General features: G+C 44.8%; 1 protein-coding gene across 2 annotated transcripts in view; it reads right to left on the reverse strand.

Annotated features, from left to right (window-relative positions):
- Positions 1-563: 563 nt before the first annotated feature.
- Positions 564-20,643, reverse strand: part of CD4 (CD4 molecule) — a 28,951-nt gene continuing 8,871 nt past the window's right edge. The window contains exons 4-10 of one of the 2 annotated variants that reach the window (XM_014793995.2): positions 6,969-7,127; positions 6,276-6,521; positions 4,821-5,156; positions 3,607-3,807; positions 2,905-3,029; positions 2,508-2,575; positions 564-2,115 (exon numbers count right to left, since the gene is read on the reverse strand). In XM_014793995.2, coding sequence (XP_014649481.1) covers positions 2,085-2,115; positions 2,508-2,575; positions 2,905-3,029; positions 3,607-3,807; positions 4,821-5,156; positions 6,276-6,521; positions 6,969-7,127 — 1,166 coding nt within the window. In that variant the 3' untranslated portion in view covers positions 564-2,084. The remainder of the gene's footprint in view (positions 2,116-2,507; positions 2,576-2,904; positions 3,030-3,606; positions 3,808-4,820; positions 5,157-6,275; positions 6,522-6,968; positions 7,128-20,643) is intronic. The other variant, XM_014793997.2, reaches the window with a different exon arrangement.

The following is a 20,643-nucleotide window of genomic DNA, read 5'->3' on the forward strand; positions in this document are numbered from 1 at the left end:
AGTGCACACAAGCCCTCAGTCTATCTACCGCACACGTGTGATTACAAAGTCTTAGCCTCACACACACACAAACACAGGGCCCTTTGGGGTGGGTAGGTGGGTAATCAGCCTCCAAAGAATTTTTCCCTCCCCAGGGAAACTTAGTCTCCTTCCTGGGGCAAGTCTGGCAACCTCTCTTCTGGGTCTGACCCCAAAGATCAGAAGATTCCAAGTCCCCAGAGAAGAGTCCACTTCTCTCCCTCCCTCTCCCTCTCCCTCTCCCTCTCCCTCTCCCTCTCCCTCTCCCTCTCCCTCTCCCTCTTCCTCTCCCTCTCCCACACACACACACACACACACACAGACACACACAAATGAAGACCATCTTTTTTTTTCTTTTGTGAGGAAGGTTAGCCCTGAGCTAACATCTGTGCCCATCTTCCTCTATTTTATATAGGACGACTCCATAGCATGGCTTGATAAGCAGTGCGTAGGTCCGTGCTCAGGATGCGAACCTGCGAACCCTGGGCTGCCAAAGCAGAGCGTGCAAACTTAACCACTACGCCACCCGGCCGGCCCCAGGAACATCTTCTTTATAATATGTTTATTGTATTTTTCTGTCAGCTCAGGGGGCAGGAGCGAGGAGTGGGCAGGAATACACAGCAAGCAATGGGGGGCCCCCCAGGCAGCAGTTGGGTGTTCTTCCTGCAAGAGGCAAGCTGGAAAGAAAGGAAAAGGGAAAGGAGATCGGGACTGAGAGACACAGTGAGAAAGGGAAGGAAGGAGAGGCAGAGGAGGTAGGGATCCTGAGAGAAATGGACCAAGGGGAGGGGGAAGAAGAATACTTGTCATCTCAGTTTCCTATGTCTTGGGGGAGGGATGAAGGAGGGTGCAAGGCAGGGGCACTGAGGCCCAGCACTATCACCCTTCACAGGAGGTCTCCTCAGAGTTTCACTCTCAGGCGGGGTCCGCACCCCTTCCCCCTGGCAAAGCTCACCTTCCAGAAGGTTCTGCACAGGGTGAGTGGCAGGTCACTGGGCACACTCTCCCACAGGGTCTGTGCCTCCCAGCCTGTGCTCTGATTAGGAGAACTGAAGGCCCTGTCCTCTGATAACAAGATTCTGCCTCCAGGAGGTGACAAAGGAGGGATTTTAGGCAGGGAAGCCCTCCTCCCTGCTCCTGAACTCTCTGAGGCAGGCCCTCCCTGTCGTGTTGTGCTCCTGTGAATCCAGAGGTGCATACTGGGCATCTGTGACTAGCCAGCAGAGCTCTGTGCAGTATTTGTCCCTGCGCTCAAGACACAGCAGTGGAATTAGGGGGCAAGAGACCTGGGCTAGTCCTGACTCTGGTACTTTCTAGCTGTGTGACCTTGGGCACATCTGACCTTTCGAGTTCCATTTCTGGTCTATAAACTGGAGGTACTAATCTTGGTCTCATCACTACCAGCCTTGTAGGATTTTCATAAGGTTCAAATAGACAAACGATGTGAAACTTGTTTGTACACTGAGACACGCTGCTTGGGTGATAAGGAGTTGTGTCTGTGCACAAGTGTGGGCTGTGTACGTGGGTGTGTGTCCAGGGGTGCCTCTTTGTGTACAGGTCAGGATGAGAGTCTGTGGCACAGCCCACACAGGGCAAGAAGCAGGCAGAATGGAGCAGTGGGGGCTGGCAGTCAGGAGCCTTTGGATCTGGATCTGTCCTTGAACTGGCTGTGATTGGGCTAGTCCCTGCCCTCTCTGGTCCCAGGGTCCTCTCCCTTAAAATGACAGTCCTGTGCTTCACGCTTTAGAGGCCCAGCTTCACTCTCCAGGCCAGGCGGGGCTGGTCCCACGTGCTTCCCTGGGATCCAAGTGGGCAGTGGGGGAAGAGAGCCAAGAGGAAATAATCAAAGGGCTAGGGCTTGAGTGAAGAGGAAATGGGAAGAGATGGTGTGCACAAGCCTCTGGAAGAGGAACACCCATGGCCAAGTGTGGACAAGGAGAGCAGGAGACGGCCAGAGGCGCTGGGATCTGCTACATTCATCTGGTCCACAGGTCCAGGAGCCCAAGAGGAACGCAGGGAAGACAGCTGGGGAGGCAGCAAGTGGGAAGCATCCCCGGGCCGGTGCCTCAAATGAGGTTACCTGTCTTCTGGAACCGGCTAGAGGAACAAAGAATAAGAGAAGCAAGTCTATTCCTCCCCAACTCCTTTGCGTTCTAGGGTGTCCACGGCACCCAGACCCCACTTTTGTCTTCCAGTTCAGTGATGGCCTCTGGGCCACAGCCACGGTGCCACATCCAGAAATATCCCAGGCCTGCTGCCCCTTCACCTCCGCCCTCCACCTTCTGCCTGCTTCCTACCTGCTCAGCCACCCATTTTCACCCTTCTCTGCTCCACCACCTCCGTTTAGCCCCTATCTCCTCACCTCCATCCCCCCTCCCTCCTCATCCCCTCCCTTTCCTCTTTTCTCCACCCCGCTCCTGCCCTCCTCTTTCCTCCTTTTCCCACCTCTCTCCCTCCCTCCCCTTCCGTCTCTCCCCCCAGCTCCTTACTGGGGGCACTGGCAGGTTTTCTTCTCACTGAGGAGTCTCTTGATCTGAGACATCCGTTCTGCCTGGCGCTGTCCAGGAAGAAGGAGGGGAGTCGTGAGGGTCTCAGGCCTCCAGAAGGGAGGTGCCCCTTGGGGGGGGGGCGAAGCTGGGAGAGGAGAAGCAGTTACTGTGGCTGAGGCCATCTGTCCCAGAATTAACTCTCTGCTCCTTCCTGTGTCTCCCTCCGCATGGGGTCTGGGACATGGCCCGGTCTGCAGTTGAGGGGATTCCGCGGTGGGCAGAGAGAGCCAGAGCAAAAGCAGGCAGGTGGCATATACTAAATGCCCTTGTTGCTCTACAGGTCTCATGTGCTCTAGAGTCCTGTGCGGGTGAGCGGGGTGTGGGGAGGCTCACTCACCCTGCGGTGCCAGCACTTAACACAGCAGAAGATGAAGACCCCAGTGAAAAGCAGAAGGCCTGCGATCCCCCCCAGCACGATGGCCAGGAGCTTTGGCCAGGCTGGGGTGAATGGTGTGGGCGAAACTGCAAGAGAGAGAGGGGTGTCCAGTTTGCTGCCCTCCGTCAGGGCACAGGGCACCCTGGAGGGCGGGGGGAGGGCCTCGCTGCCCAGCCACGCTTGGGACAGACCCATGGGCTGGGAGAGCAGGGTAGCATGTGCAGGGCCACCAGGGTTGGAGGGGAAAGGCTGGGGAAGAGCTTTTAAGGTCTAGAGACTACAGGGCACTCTGGGGAGGTAGAAGTAGCAGTCCCAGCCATGTGCCGTGTGTGTGTGTGTGTGTGTGTGTGTGTGTGTGTGTGTGTGTGTCTGGGTTTGGAGAGGAGCCAGGAAGGGGGGCTCTTGGTCATGTGGGCCCCATTCCTGGGCTGTAGACCTTAGGGAGGTGGGAACCTGCAGGACACAGGTGGGAACCTACAGCCTGGGACCACACCCCACCTCACCTCATCAGCCCCATGTGTCCAGGCACCATATGTATAAGCCACCCATCTCAGAGAAATTGGAAGGCTGGGACTCTGGGTGGTCTCCGCCAATCCTGGGAAAGTCCCACACTGAGGAGGCAGGGAGTTGGGGTTAGGATATGGGATCTGGATCCTCACTCACCCTCGACCTTGGATTCCAGCAGGACTTTGCCATCGTCACTCAGTAGACACTGCCATATCCCCGCCACAGGGTCCAGCACCTTCACCAGCTTCTGCTGATTTGAAACTTTTGCAGTCTGGTTCTCCAGCTTCAAGCTCAGCATCAGCTTCGGGGAGGTGGGTCCAAGCACCTCACAGGTCAAATCGTTCTGGGACTTAGTCACTGCAGGGGGACCAGAACCTGAGCCTGGGAGCCTGGACCTCTGGGTTCCCAGCACCTGCATGCTCTAAGGGGATTTAGTAGGACAATCAAAATGGTATTTCACATGAGCGCCCTTCTTTTAGCCTCTCAGAGCACATTTTCATGCAGTTAAAATAAAGAAAACACAGCTTTTAAGGTCCAAGTGTGTTGGGCTTGAATCCCAGTCCCACTGCTAATTAGCTGTGTGTCCCTGAGCAAGTTACTTAACAACCTGAGCCCCGGACAATAATTAAATCCACAAATACATGTAAAGCTCTTGAATGGGGCCTGGCAGGTCCTAAGCATCAAGTATTAGCCATTATTATTTACAGAGTTGTTATGATGATCAAGAAGCTAAGAAGTGAAGAACTCCATGTAGAGCCTGACCTCATCATCACCACTATCCTCCTAAGAGCAGATTTTGTTATCCTCATTAGGAGAAAGTAGGCCCGCAGAGCTAGGGGGCTTAGTCAGGGTCCTAAAGGGCTAGGCAGAGGTAGAATTAGAACTCTGGGTCTCAGCGCATGCCCTTTGGGGATTCTCAGTGGAGCCTGCCCTCAACAGTGGATTCTAGTCTCAGTTCAAAACCAGCCCCCCTGGGCCAGCCCCGTGGCTTAGCGGTTAAGTGCGCACGCTCCACTACTGGCGGCCCGGGTTCGGATCCCGGGTGCGCACTGATGCACTGCTTGTCCGACCATGCTGAGGACGCGTCCCACATACAGCAACTAGACGGATGTGCAACTATGACACACAACTATCTACTGGGGCTTTGGGGAAAAAAAAGGAGGAGGATTGGCAATAGATGTTAGCTCAGAGCCTGTCTTCCTCAGCAAAAAGAGGAGGGTTAGCATGGATGTTAGCTCAGGGCTGATCAGCTTGATTAGGCAACCAGGGCCTAGGCCTCCCTTTGGGGGCCTGTCCTGTCTCTGAGGGAGCCCTGGGCCAAGCCCCTCCGCCATCTGCCCCTGTCCTCCCCTTCTAGCCCAGCTCCTCACCTCTCATCACCACAAGGTTCACTTCCTGTTTCAACTCGCCCTTGGCAAGGACCAAGCTCAGGTTTCCAGAACCAGCATACTGAGGCAAAGCCTGGGGCAGGGTGAAGCGGAGTGGGAGCATCTCCTCCATCCAGAGCTTTAGGTCAGGGCGAGCCTTTTTCAAAACCACCTTCCTGTTCTCCAGGGAGAATGAGATCCAGAGCTGCGAGGAGGAAGCCCCCTCCACCTGCCATGTCAGCTCCCCTCTCAGGTTGTCCTCTGCGAAGGTAAGTGGGAAGGAGAACTCCACCTGCTTCCCCTCTTTCGTATAGACTGTGTTAGAGACTTTCTGGAAAGCTGGAGGTGGGAAGGGAGAGAACCTAGGTCAGAAGGAGATAGGAAGATGAGGGTGAACAGGGTGGTGTAGGCATGTGGGGAGGCAGCAAAGAGATGGAAAGGGACCAGGTGAGGCCAAACACCTAGGTTGCCATTCAAGCCCTTACATCCCATCTACCTCTCCAATCTTTTCTCTCGGCTATCCTCCCCAGCATGTTCCCATGGCAGCGCCCCCTCCCCCTGGAAGCCCTCATAGAACAGCCCAGCCACAGGGGGGCCTCTCCTCCTCAGGGTCCCTGGAGCACAGAGGACATTTGGCCTGCACTACTTAACATGCGTAATTTATCACCCTTCACGAAACAGGAGCAAATACTTAAATCGGGCTGACTCCGTGCCAGGCACTGTTCTCCATGTGTTACATGGATTAATTCTCGCCATAACACTACAAGGCAGGTACTTTCTCAGTGAGCATCATCCCCACTTTACAGATGCAGAAACCAAAGCACAGAGAGGCTCACTAACTTGCCCAAGGTCACATGGTTAAGTCAGAGCCAGGAGTTAAATCAGAGTCCATGCACTTCACCACCACACACCCTACCTCCTGTCACATAAGCACCTGGAGGATAGGATCTGGGGTGGGACCTGCATTCTGGGCTCTTGGTTTCCCCCACAGAGCCTAGCTCAGTGTTCTAAAGGTGTGGTGTAGCATTCATCAGGGCTGGCTTGCTGGTGTTAGTGTCCCTGAGTAAGTGGATTTGCTAACTTGGTGGGAGTGGGGAGCTGAGGCAACATAGCAAATAAATGCCCTTGACGCTCCTCCTTTGGGGCCTCCTCCAGGGATCTCTGGGGCCCCCACCTCCTTATACCCCCTATCCTTCCTTCCTCCGTGTCCACCACCCTGAGGGGTCCTTACATTCCTTCCTCCACATCCACCACCCTGAGGGGTGCCTGTTAATCAGCACCCTGAGGAATAGAGGGCCCAGTGTATTCCTCAGGACAGACTTCAGCTCTAGGGGGGCCTCGCCTCATCTACCCTCTGTCCCCCAGCACCAGACCCAGGAGCAGAGCAGAGAGAACAGAGAGAGGGCCTGTCAGCCGCTGCGGCAGGGGGAGACTGCAAGGGAGACGAGCTCCTCTTACCCAGCACCAAGATGTTTATGTTGAACACCAGCGTCTTCTGGTCCTGGGAGATGGTGCATGTCCAGGTGCCACTATCCTGCACCCCGACCTGGGACAGTGAGAGGCTCTTGGCTCCATTCTTGCTTTTATTCCCAGGGCCTTTCCATTGCACCGAAGGGTTACTACCAGACGGGCTCTCCAAGGTCAGGGTCAGGCTCTGCCCTGGCAGCAGGCGGATGCTGCTGTGGGTGTCCGAGCTGGCAGTCACTGTAGAGGGAGCAGGCCACCTGTGTCACACACACACACTATCCCCAAGGAGAAAGGAAGAAGCCAAGAAACCAAGAGTCTCTCTATTACCCCGTCCCAACATCTCCCTTCCTGCCAACAGCCAGCTGCCCACTCCCAGCCAAAGGCAGGGTTTCCTTCTCCCCTCCTCTTCATCCTCCTCCCTGCTCCCCTCCTCCTCTCTTCCCTTGTCTCTCTCCCTCCTTCCTCTGGCTCCTGCCCTTCTCTTTCTCCCTCTCTAGGTCTCTTCCTCTCCCCCTGCCTGACCCAAGGCCTGAGGAGGTTTTGAGGAGATGTGGTGGCCAGTCTGATCCATCTCTGGACTGTTGAATACCACCAGCTGAGGCCCTGGTTTTGGTGCAGGGATGGGAGTCAGGGAGGAAGGGAGATTGGCTGGAGGTATTCTCATCCCAGGCCTGCCCCACTCACATCTGAACACCAGCAATTCCACCTCTGTCTTCTTGTCCTCCACTTCACAGATGTAGGTCCCTGAGTCTGTTACTTCAAGATTCTTGATGATCAGAGGAAAGGATCCTTGGTCCCACAGGTTTTTTTTTGTTTCAACGCGATCTTTCAGCTTGGAGAGACCTGGGAGTAGAAGCCGTATGGAGGAGGTTGGGGTACTCTGGAGACATGGTACTCCTGGCGAAGGCAGTGCCCCCAACTCTTCTGAGTTGCTAATTTCCTACAGAATCTGCCCCTCATCCTAATCAGAGAACCCCAGACTGGCGAGGAGTTCCCATCACATTCATTTACCTGGCTGGGACAATGTCTCACTAATCCAAAATAAAATAATATTCCCATTTAGAGAGCACCAACTCAGACATGCCAGATACTTTACATGCACTATCTCAAGTAATCTTCACAACATTTGCAAGCAATAGGTCATGTTTTGCTTATTTTGCAGAAATGGAAACTGAAGCTCAAAGAGATCAAGTAGTTGCCCAAACTCTTACTTACACATTGTCAGCAGGAACATAAACCGGCACAATTTCTTTAGAAGGTAATTTGTAGTATCTACCAGAATTACAAATGCACATACAAAAGTAAATGTCCACCAAGAAAGAAAAGGTTAAATAAATTATAGTTCACCCATTCAGTGGAACGCTGTAAGGGAAGAATGAGGAAGCTCTTTATATATGAGATGGAATGATGTCTAAGAAACATCATTAACTGAATAAAGCAAGATATTAAACAGGCCACCATTTGTTTAAAAAGGAAGGGGAAATTTATCTATCATCTATCTATCTATCATCTATCAGTCTATCATCTATTGCCTTGCATATGAAAAAATATTTCTGGAAGTAAACCTAAGAAAATGGCAACCTTGGTTGCCTCTGAGGAGAGGACATGAATACCCATGAGACAGGTGTGGGAGGGGGCCTTTTCACTATAAACCTTTTCCTATCTTTTGAATTTTGACTCCAGTAAGGGGTGGAGCCAGGATTAAAATTCAGGCCTGCTGGGTACACTATGCAGTACTGTCTCTGGAAAGTTCCTCAGGCATGGATTTGTGGTCTCCTCCAGTCTCCTCTTTTAGTATCTAACAACCATCACCAAGAGGAAGTTCTCTTTAGCTAACCGTTTTCTGGGTGCAGCAGCAGCTCCAGAATTCCTGTAGAGGTGAGCTTCAGAAGATAAATATACATCCAAACACACAGTTTTTTACTTAGAATGCATGTTTGGAGGGATGAGGTGAAGGTGGCTGAGATAAAGCCCCCACCTTCACGCCCCTGGGCACCACTTCTGCCTCCCTGAGCAGTCACAGGCCCTCTCTCTAGGTGCAGGAGACTGGATGTCTTGTCGGCCCTGCAGTCTCCCTTCTCTCTTCCAGACTTCATATCCCCTCCCCCACTGCTCAGGCTCATCCTCTCCCTGAGACCTTTCCAGATAAACTGTAGCCTTGGGCTGTCCCTCCAGCCTCACCAAACTCCCCTTTCATTTGTCTTTTCAGTAGTTCCTACCCTACTGCTCTTTCCCCTGGATCAACACATTGGTTTAGTTCCCCGATTTTTCTGAAATCCTACTACATTCTTTTCATGATTTACCAAACTTCTTGAAAGAGTAGCTCCTCTGTTTCTGCCCCCTTTTAACCTCTTGTGATTCTCTCCTCCGTATCTAAGCACTATTCCCTTTTCTTCACCTTGGACTCTTGTTCTGGCATCTACATTTAGGTGTTACCCAGACTCTGTCTAGGATTCTCTTCCCCATTTCTCCAAACATTCTAAATCCCACTGCCTCCCCTCTCAGCTCTGCAGATGACTCCCAAATTGATCTTCCCAGACCCAACCTCTCTCCTCAATTCTGGACCCTCATTTCCAGTGGCCCAACAAATTACTTTATCTGAATATCCTGCCCTCACCCAAAACTCACCTGGTTCAAAATGAAATGTGTCAACCTTTCCTAAAATAGCTCTTCCTCCCTACTTCATTTTTCCTTTTCTGGGCTCCATCCTGGCCCACTTGTCCAGGCTGTCCTATACTTTGTAAAAGTGATTGCAAGGTGGCATGAAAGGTCTAAGAGTATGCGTGAGTTTGGGATAAATTCATGGAGGAGACCAGTATTGAACGGAGCTTTAAAAGTATAGGCAGTGGCCTGGAGGAAAGGGAGCAACGGTGACAACCAGGAAGTGATACCGGCTCAAGACAAGGTTGGTGTGGGGGAAGCCATGTTATAGAAAGGAAACCCTGTTGTGACTTTGAGTGGCCTCTGACAAACTAGCCTGGCTGGATATGCACCCTCCATGGATATGCACCCTCCAGGAGATATAACTGCTACGTTGATTTTGCAGCCCCTGCCTATGCGTGTGCCTCCCAGCTGTGATGAGATGATAGCTTTGTTCTTTTGGGTTCCTTGGGAGTGTGATGACCCCCAGGCAGAGAGTCTGTGCTGATAGCCATCATCAATGAGGACTGGAGGATATGGTGTGGTGACTCCCAGGCTGTGGGACCGGAGGGTCAGCATTCCTAGGCCCCTCCCCTGTAGCCCACTGGCCTATATAACTGCTGTAAGATTTGTGCTCCCTTAAGATGGTTTTTTTTTTAGACATTAGTCAGCCATCTTCCCTCTTGCTAGCAAGCTGTAATAATAAAGTCCTTTATTTCCTACCACCTTGCCTCTTAACTATTGGCATGTCTTGTGGTGAGCAGAAGGCCCACGTTGGATGGTAACGGAGGGGGGAAACGCTCCAGGGAAGCAGTACAGGAACCACCTCAAAGCTGTGAGGAAGTCAACCGGGGTAGGAAGCTGTGGGAAGAGATGCTGAGGGAGTGAATGTCCTGTGGAGGCTTCTAGGCTTAGTCTAATGGATGAGGGAGTGACAGGTGCAAAGCATTGCTTTGGAAGTCAGTGCTGCAGCAGGTGGAAAAGAAATTAAGGTAAGAGAGACCAGTAGCGGAGAGAACTGCCAGGAAGCTTCCACTGTAATCCAAGTGAGGTGTATGCGGCCTTTGGCTAATGAGGATGGCATTCCCATGGGAACAAAGAAGCTCAAACAAAAACACTTCCAAAGGAAGGAATGGCCATAGTCGGGGAACCGGGGATTGAAGCAGAGAAAGAAATTTGACTCTGTGGTTCAGAAATTGGAGGAGTCAGGAGAGTGATAGTGCCCTCCTTAGAGATAAGGAAGTTGGGAAGGAGAGCTGTTCTGGAGGAAAAGCAAATCATAGAATCAGAACAAAAGCATTGACACAAAAGACCTAAGAATTTTTAGAAAGGGGTAAATTGTTTCAATCTCACAGGCGATCAAAGAAATGCAAATTAGAACAACAATGATATTCAACTATTAAATCAGCAAAAAAAAAGTTTTAAATAATACTACTCAGTGCGGGCAAGGGTGTTAGGAAGAGAGGCACACAGTGACATTAACTAGACTTAGTGTAAATGGACAGAGCCTTTCTGGAAGCAATCTTGCAGTATACACCAACTATTTATAGAAGTTCATATCCATAATTTCATTTCTAGAACTTTATCCTTAAAATAATAACTTAAAAATGCAACCCTGGGCTGGCCCCGTGGCTTAGCGGTTGAGTTCGTGCGCTCCGCTGCTGGTGGCCCGGGTTCGGATCCCAGGCGCGCACCGACGCACCGCTTCTCCGGCCATGCTAAGGCCGCGTCCCACATACGGCAACTAGAAGGATGTGCAACTATGACATACCACTATCTACTGGGGCTTTGGGGGAAAAAAAGGGAGGAGGATTGGCAATAGATGTTAGCTCAGAGCTGGTCTTCCTCAGCAAAAAGAGGAGGATTGGCATGGATGTTAGCTCAGGGCTGATCTTCCTCACAAAAAAAAAAAAAAACATGCAACCCAAAATGCAGGTATAAAAATAATAATTGTAGTGTTGTTAATAGGGTACAATGTTAGACAAAAGGATAATGGCTGTATATTAGAGTATGTTAATTTGATGGAATATTAGGTTAGCATAAAAATTATATTTATAAATAATTTTTAATGAAATGGAAAATATTCATAATATACATTTTTTAAGTTGTGTCAATGTAATCTTTAATTTTTAGGTTATTTGAACTACAAAAATAATACAGATTGAACACTTCCCTTTTCTTTTTTTTTTTTTTTGTGAGGAAGATCAGCCCTGAGCTAACATCCATGCCAATCCTCCTCTTTTTGCTCAGGTAGACCAGCTCTGAGCTAACATCTATTGCCAATCCTCCTCCTTTTTCTCCCCAAAGCCCCAGTAGATAGTTGTATGTCATAGCTGCACATCCTTCTAGTTGCTATATGTGGGACGCGGCCTCAGCATGGCTGGACAGGTGGTGCGTCGGTGCGCGCCTGGGATCCGAACCCCAGGCCGCTGGTAGCAGAGCGTGTGCACCCAACCGCTAAGCCACTGGGACGGCCAGAACACTTCCCTTTTGGAAACCTCACTCACCCTGCCAATACTACTGTAAACAGTTTGGTGTGGATTCCTCTGTGCTTTTTTCTTTGCTCATGCAAACATATATTTACACACATTGAATTTTTTAATTAAAATGGGATTATATTATATACATAGCTTACTCTTTCCACTTAACAATATATGCTTGACATCCTTCTAAGCGTATATATGTGGAGCTTCTTCATTCTTTTTGTTTAGAAATTGTGAAAGCTAATCTTCTTATTCTGGTGATTTTTTTTAATTAAACTTTTTATTTTGAGATAATTATAGATTCACATGCAATTGTAAGAAATAATATGGAGAGATCTCAAGTACCCTTGACTCAGGTCATCCCAATCGTAACAGCTAGCAAAACTATCTACACTATCACAGCCAGGATATTGACATTGATACAATTAAGATACAGAACATCTCCAGTACCATAAAGATGTGGCCCTTTTCTAGCCACACCCTCCTCCTTCCCAAACCTTTCTCCTCCTTAACCCCTGGCAATCACTAATCTGTTCTCCATTTCTATAATTTGTCATTTCAAGAATGTTATATAAGTGGAATTATACAGTATGTTTCCTTTTAGAATTGGCTTTTCTTCACCCAGCATAATTCTCTGGAGATTCATCTAAGTTGTTGTATAACTATACATGATTCATTCTTTTTTACTCCTGAAAAGTATTCCATGGTATGGATAACCATTCACAAATGTCAAAGGACATTTGTGTTGTTTCTAGTTGTTAGCTATTACAAATAAAGCTACTACAAACATTTGTGTACAGATTTTTGTGTAAACATAACTCTTCATTTCTCTGGGATAAATGCCTAGGAGTGCAATTGCTGGGTTGTTGCATGTTTAGTTTTTAAAGAAACTGCCAAACTGTTTTCCAGGATGGCTATACCATTTTACACTCCTTCCAATAATGTAAGAGTAAACCAGTTTCTCTGCATCCTCACCAGCATTTGGTGTTGTCACTATTTTTTATTTTGGCCATTCTGATAGGTGGGTGATAGCTCATTGTGGTTTTAATTTGCATTTCCCTAATGACTAATGATGTTGAACACATTTTCATGTACTTATTTGCCATCTTTATATCCTCTTTGGTGAAATGTCTGTTCATGTCTTTTGCCCATTTTCTAACTGAATTGTTTGTTTTTTGGTATTGAGTTTTGGGAGTTGTTTACATGTTCTAGATTCTGGTCCTTTGTTAGATATATAGTTTGCATATATTTTCTCACACTCTGTAAACTGTGTTTTCCTCTTCTTAATCAAGTCTTTTGCAGAGCAAAAGTTTTTAATGTTGATGAAGACCAATTTGTCCATTTTTCCTTTTATGAATCATGCTTTTGGTGTCAAGTGTAAGAATTCTTTGCCTAATCTAGATCCTGAAGATTTTCTCCTATGTGATATAATTTTATATTTTACAGTTAAGTTCCTAGTCCATTTTGAATTAATTTTAAAATAAGATGTGAGACTTAGGTCAAGGGTTTGTTGTTGTTTATGTTGTGGTTTTTAACCTATGGATGTCCAATTACTCCAACACCATTTATTGAAAAAGGCTATCTTTCCTCTATTGAATTGCTTTTGTACTTTTGTGTAAAAAAATCAGTTGGGCGTATTTATGTGGGTCTATTTCTGGGTTCTCTATTTTGTTTCATTGATCCATGTGTCTATCCCTCCACTAATACTACACATGCTTGAGCACTCTAGTTATATGTCTTGAAAGCAGATAGACTGATTTCTCCTACTTTCTTCTTTTTTCAAAATTCTTTTAGCTTTCTAGTTCCTTTGGCTTTCCATATAAATTTTAGAATAATCTTGTCTATAGCTACAAAGAATCCTAATGGAAATTTGATAGAAATCGTGTTAAACCTGTATCAGTTTGGGGAGAATTGACATCTTTACTATGTTGAGTCTTCCAATCCATGAACATGGTCTCTCCATTTATTTAGATCTTCTTTGACTTCTTTCATCAGCATTGTGTAGTTTTTAGCATACAAATCCTATGCGTGTTTGTTAGATTTACCTAAGTGTTTCTCTTTTTTTTTTTAGCAATTGTAAATGGCATTGTATTTTTAATTTCTGTGTACACATGTTCATTGCTAGTATATAGAAATACAATAGATTTTTGTAGATTTATCTTATATTCTGTAACCTTACTGAACTCACTTATTCATTCTAAGAGTTTTTCAAAATAGATTCCTTGAGATTTTCTACATAAGTAATCATGTCATTTGCAAATAGGAACAGTTTTATTTCTTCCTTTCCAATCAGTATTCCTTTTATTTCCTTTTTTTTGACTTATTGCACTGGCTAGGGATTGCTGTACTATGTTGAATAAGCGCAGTAAGAGCAGACATCTTTGCCCTGTTCCTAATCTTAGGGGGAAAGTATTCAGTCTTTCACCATTAAGTATAATGTTATGTGTAGTTTTTTTTAGATGCTTCTTAAATTTTCACTCAGTTCAATGTATTTTTTAAATTTCTCTTGAGACTTCTTCTTTGACCCAGGGAATACTTAAAAGTTGTTGAGTTTCCAAGTGTTTGGAGATTTTTCCTGTTATATGTCTGTTATTGATTTCTGATTTGATTCCATGTAGTCAGAGAACATACTCTATATGATTTCAATTATTTTAAATTTGTTGAGGTTTGTTTTATGGCTCAAGACGTGGACTATCTCGGTATATGTTCTGTGGACATTTGAAAATAATATGTATTCTGCTGTTGTTGGGTGGAGTATTCTATAAATGTCAATTAGATCCTGTTGGTTGATGGTGTTATTGAGCTCTTCTATATCCTTACTGATTTTCTACGTAGTTGTTTTGTCAATTGTTGGAAGAAGGGTGTTGAAACCTTCAACTATCATTATGGATTTATCTGTTTTTCCTTTTAGTTGTATCAGTTTTTCCTTCACATATTTTGTGGATCTGTTGTTTTGTGCACATACATTTAGGATTACTATGTCTTCTTGAGGGGTTGACATTTTCATCATTATGTAATGTCCTTCTCTGTCTCTGGTAGTTTTCTTTGCTCCAGCATTGACTTTATCTGAAATTAATATATCCACTCCTGCTTTTCTTTGATTAATGCTTGCATGGTGTATCCTTTTCTTCATGATTTTACTTTCAACCTGACTGTATCATTATATTTGAAGTGAGTTTACTGTAGACAGCATATTGTTGAATTATGCTTTTTAATCTACTCTATCAATCTTTGTTTTTTAATTGGTATATTTAGACCATTTACATTTAATGTAATTATTGATATGTTAGGGCTTAAATCTGCCATTTTATTTTTGTTTTCTGCTTATTCTGTTTTCTGTTTTATTTTTCCTGTGGGTTACTTGAACATCTTTTTGTAACACACTTTTTAAGAATAGTTTTAGATTTGCATAAAAATTGTGAAAATAGTACAGAGTTTCCATACACCTCATACCAAAGTTCCCCTATTATTAACATCTTACATTAGTGTGAAACATTTGTTACAATTAGTAAACCAGTATTGATACATTATTATTAACTAAAGCCCATATTTATTCAGATTTCCTTTGTTTTTATCTAATGTCCTTTTTCCATCCCAGGATCCCCTCTATAATACTATATTACATTTAGTTGTCATGTCTCCTTAGGCTTCTCTTGGCTGTGACGCTTTCTCAGACAATCTTTGTTTTTGATGACATTGACATTTTTGAGGCGTATTGGTCAGGTATTTTGTAAAATATCCGTCTATTGGGATTTGTCTGTTGTTTTTCTCTTGAATAGACTGGGCTTATGGATTTGGGGGAGGACGATCACAGAGGTAAAGTGCCGTTTTCATTACATATCAAGGGTGCATAGTATCAACATGACTTATGACTGTTGACTTTGACCTTGACCACTTGATTGAGGTAATGTTTTTCAGGTTTCTCCACTGTAAAGTTATTCTTGCCCCCTTTTCCATACTGTACTCTTTGGAAGTTAATAACTATGCACAGCCCACACTTAAGGAGTGAGGAGTTATGCTCCATCTCCTTGAGGGCAGATTATTTACATAAATTAATTGGAATTCTTCTACATGGAAGATTTGTCACTTTCCCCCCGTTTATTTATTTATTCAATCAGTTATTTATATCAGTATGCACTCATAGATATTTATTTTATACTTTGGTATGTAAATATTTTTAAATGTGTTGTAGAATCCATTTTAATTTATCAATAATGGTTTTGAGTGTATCTCTTTGTATTTTTTTAGTGATTACTCTAGGTATTACATTATATGTGTATATAACCTATCACAATCTACTTGTATTATCATTTTACCTTACCTCCCTTAACATCCCTTTACCGTCCCCATATATAATATAATTGTTTTAAATATTTCCTCTATATACATTTGGAACCACACAGATAGTCTTGTAATTTTGCTTCAACTGTCAAACATAATTTAGAAAACTTTAGAGGAAAAGGAAAGCCTAATGTATTTATCCATGTATTTGTTTACTTTGTTCTTTCTTCCTTCCTGATATTCTAAGATTCCTTCTTTCATCATTTCCTTTCTGTTTAAAGAACTTCCTTGAACCATTCTTTTAGGGTAGATCTGCTGGCAACAAATTCTTACTTTTCTTTCATCTGAGACTGTCTTGACTTCTCCTTCATTCCTGAAGGATATTTTTCTCTGGGTATAGGATCCAGCTTATAGTTCTTTTCTTTCGTGTCACTTCCTTCAGGCCTGCATGGTTTCTGATGAGAACTCTGCTGTCATTCAAGTTGTTACCCTATAGGTAAGGTATCATTTTTCTCTGGTTGTTTTGAGCATTTTTTTCCTTGTTTTTAGTTTTCAGAAGTCTAATTATGATGGGTCTTGATGTGGATTTCTTGAAGTTTATCCTATTTATATTTGTTCAGCTTTTTGAATTTATGGGTTAAAGTCTCTTGCCAAATTTGGGAAATTTTCAGCCATTATTTTTTCAGCCCCATTTTCCTTTTTCATCTCCTTCTGGGACTCCATTGACATAAATATTAGATCTTATGTTATAGTCTCACAGGACCCTATGGCTTTGTTCATTTTTTTATAGTGTATTTTCTCTCTGTTGTTAAAATTGTATAATTTCTATTGTTCTATCTTGCAGTTCACTGATTCTTTCCTCTGACCCTTCCATTTTGCTTTTGGGCACATCCATTGATCTAAGTGTTTTGGTTATTGTATTTTTCAGTTCTAAAATTTCCACTTGGCTCTTTTTTATTATATCTTCTATTTCTTTGCTGAGGCTTTCTATTTTTTCATTTGTTTCAAGCATGTTTGTAATTGCTTGCTGAAGGATTTTTTATCATGGCTGCTTTAAAATCTTGGTCAGAGAATGCTACCATCTCTTTCATCTCAGCGTGGGCATCTATTGATTCTTTTTTTTCATCCAGTTTGAGATCTTCTGGGTTCTTGGTATCATGAGTGATTTTCGATTGGAACCTAGACATTTGAGCATTATTGTTAAGAGATTCTAGATCTTATTTAAACCTTCTAATTTAACTGGCTCCCTTTGACACTGCTCTGTCAAAGGAAGGGGGCAGTGCCACTTTGTTACTACCAAGTGGAGGCAGATATCTAAGTTCCTCTCTCATCCTGCATTGCTACTAGAGGGAGATGCTCCTCACTACTGCTGGGGAGGAGTGAACATTCCAGCTCCCCACGTGGTCTCCATGTGGTCTCCGCTCCAAGGCCTGTGGTGGAGCTGGCCTTATTATTGCTGGATGATGGTGAAAGTCCTGACTCTCCACTAGGCCTCCTCTGACAGCACCCAAGCAAGGAGGGGTGCCTCATGACTGCTGGGTGAGAGTGGAAGTCCAGGCTCCTCGTGTGGTCTCCACTGACTTTGCAGAGGGTTGAGGAACCCTGTCACTAGCTGGTGCAGATTTACGTCCTAGCTCTCTACTTTGCATTCCCTGATATCATCCCAGTGAGGGTGTTGGGGCACCTCATTACAGCCTCAATAGACTATGGACTGAATTATGTCCCCCCTAAATTCATATGTCAAAGCCCTAACACCCATGTGATGGTATTTGGAGATGGGGCCTTTGGGAGGTAATTAGATTTTTTTTTTTAATTTTTATTTATTTATTTTTTTCCCCCAAAGCCCCAGTAGATAGCTGTATGTCATAGCTGTACATCCTTATAGTTGCTGTATGTGGGATGCAGCCTCAGCATGGCCAGAGAAGCGGTGTGTTGGTGCGCGCCCGGGATCTGAACCCAGGCCGCCAGCAGCGGAGCACACGCACTTAACCGCTAAGCCATGGGGCCGGCCTGGGAGGTAATTAGATTTAGATGAGGTCATCAAGACAGGGCCCTCATGATGGGATCAGTGCCCTTATAAGAAGAGACACCAGAGAGCTTGCTTTCTCTCTCCATCATGTGAGGACACAGCAAGAAGGTGGCCATCTGCAGGCCAAGAAAAGAGTCCTCTCCAGACCCCGAGCATGCTGGCACCCTGATCTCAGACTTCCAGCCTCCAGAACTGTGAGAAAATACATTCCTGTTAAACCACCCAGTCTATGGCATTTTGTTATAGCAGGCCAAGCAGACTAGTACATATGTCTACTCCATTTTCCTGAAAGCCCTCATTCTTTTCATTACTTACATAATTTCCCACAGTTGTACCATAGTTCAACTCTTTCCTCATTGATGGGTATTCAGGTTGAATCCTATTCTCTCACATTATGAACAAGGCTTATAACAACATCCTTGCACAGATATTATGAAATATTCACAACTTCATTTCTGTCAAATAGATTTTCCAGAATAGCTATTACTAGGTAAAAGGATTTTCGAATTTTGTATCTATTAAACATTGCCAGATTACTTTTAAAAGTTAGTCTAATAATTGATTGTCCCATCATGATATAATGTTGTGAGAGTGTAGGATAAAAGGTATATACAGTATGATACCATCTATGTAAATAATACATATTTTCCACACTAAACAGAGATTGGCAGGAAATAAATCAAATGTTTACAGAGGATATCTCCAAAGGGTGGAAGTGTGCATGCATTTGATATTCTTCCTTATTCTTTTCTGCATTTGCCAAATATGTATGTAATGAGCAAATAATACTTTAAAATGTGGAGAGGGTCCGGCCTCATGGCGTAGAGCTTAAGTGCACGTGCTCCGCTGCTGGCGACCCGGGATCGGATCCTGGGTGCGCACCGACGCACCGCTTGGCAGGCTGTGCTGTGGCAGCGTCTCACATAAAGTGGAGGAAGGTGGGCACGGATGTTAGCTCAGGGCCAGTCTTCCTCAGCAAAAAGAGGAGGATTTGCATGGATGTTAGCTCAGGGCTGATCTTCCTCACCATAAATAAATAAATAAACAAACAAATAAATAAAATGTGGAGAAAAAACAGTAATATTAATAAAATTTGTATAAAAGAAGTAACATATAAGGTGCAAATTAATATACAGTCAAATCTTATTATAGCAGATGCCATTTCAGCAAAATTTGAATAACAAAAAGATATCTAAAGATCAAGCTGACCTGGTCCACCAATTTCACTTCTAGGAATTTATCTTATAAGGACGTTTGCACATGTGTCCAAACATACAAGGTTTGATTCACTGTCGAATCAGTTGTGATCACAATAAAGTGAAAACCACCTAAATCTCCAATGATATCAAATTAGTCAAATAAGTCGTGGTATAATTATACAAAGGAGCTACACAGTCACTGGAAAGAAATGAAGTAGAAATATAAAGATAGAGGTAAGTATATAGATAGATATAGATAGATATAGAAACATACACATATGAATATAGAACAATCTTCAAAATATCTGTCTCATTTTTTACAAAGGTAAGGTTAGGGGGCTGGCCCGGTGGCATAGTGGTTAAGTTTGCATGCTCCTCTTTGGCAGCCTGAGGTTCGCAAGTTTGGATCCCAGGCATGGACCTACGCACCACTCATCAAGCCATGCTATGGCAGGCGTCCCACATATAAAGTAAAGGAAGATGGGCACAGATGTTAGCCCAGGGCCAATCTTCCTCAGCAAAAAGAGGACGATTGGCATGGACGTTAGCTCAGGGCTAATCTTCCTCTCTCTCACACACACACACACACACACACACACACACACTAAAGTTAGAAGGAGGTGTATTGCTATGGTGTGCTCGCTACCTGAATGTCCCATTTGTTTTCCACTATATTACATCCCCAGCACCTAGAACGTTACCTAGCACTTGTAGGCACTCTGTGTGTGTGTGTGTGTGTGTGTGTGTGTGTGTATATATACATATATGATGAATTTATAATTTTATGTAAGAAAAGAGAGGCCTGAGATTCCTCAAAAACTTAAGACTAGAACTGTCACCCAGAGAAGTCCCTAAAACATTTTCCATGTCTAATGCTTTGTTTTTAAGTTGTGCTTGCTTATAGGAACCAAGACAGAACATTGCCAGATGGCCAAACTGCAGAACCAGTCCAAACCAGAAAGGTCCAAGATGGCGATGGGGTGCCATACACAAAAGGAAATGTGTGCAAAAGGTGCTGTGTGCAAAAGGAAATGTGTGCAAAAGATGCTATGTGCAAGAAGGGAAGATCCATGCAAGCCCCAAATGCCCCCGCCCCAAGCAATGACGCAGACATCCCTCCCCCTTTACATCCCATAAGAACTCTGTTCACCTTCCCTTTGGGAAGAAGGTGTTTTAGAGCACGAGCTCTGCCTCCTCCATTCATTGATCAACAGATAAAGTTTCTGCTCTGCTATTCTGAACCCGGTCTCGTTCTATTGACGTGAGCAGCTCTGGGCAAGAGGACCCACTTGCAGGTCACTGGTCCCTTAGGCCTCAATAAGAGAACTACCATATGATCCAGCTATTCCACTATTGGGTATTTATCCAAAGAACACGAACATGTAAACATACATGAACCCCTATGTTCACTGCAGCATTATTCACAATAGCCAAGACTTGGAAACAACCCAAGTGCCCATCAAGGGATGAATGGATAAGGAAGATATGGTATATATACACAATGGAATATTACTCAGCTATAAAAAAAAAGATGAAATCTTGCCATTTGCGACAACGTGGATGGACCTTGAGGGTATTATGCTAAGTGAAATAAGTCAGATGGAGAAAGTCAAATACCGTATGACCCCATTCATAAGTAGAAAATAAAAACAACAACAACAACAAACAAACACATAGATACAGAGATTAGATTGGTGGTTACCAGAGGGGAGGGGGGAGAGAGGAGG

Source organism: Ceratotherium simum, chromosome 17 (assembly GCF_057802395.1).
Source record: "Ceratotherium simum simum isolate JZ-2026a chromosome 17, ASM5780239v1, whole genome shotgun sequence".
In the NCBI taxonomy this organism is placed as follows: Eukaryota; Metazoa; Chordata; class Mammalia; order Perissodactyla; family Rhinocerotidae; genus Ceratotherium; species Ceratotherium simum.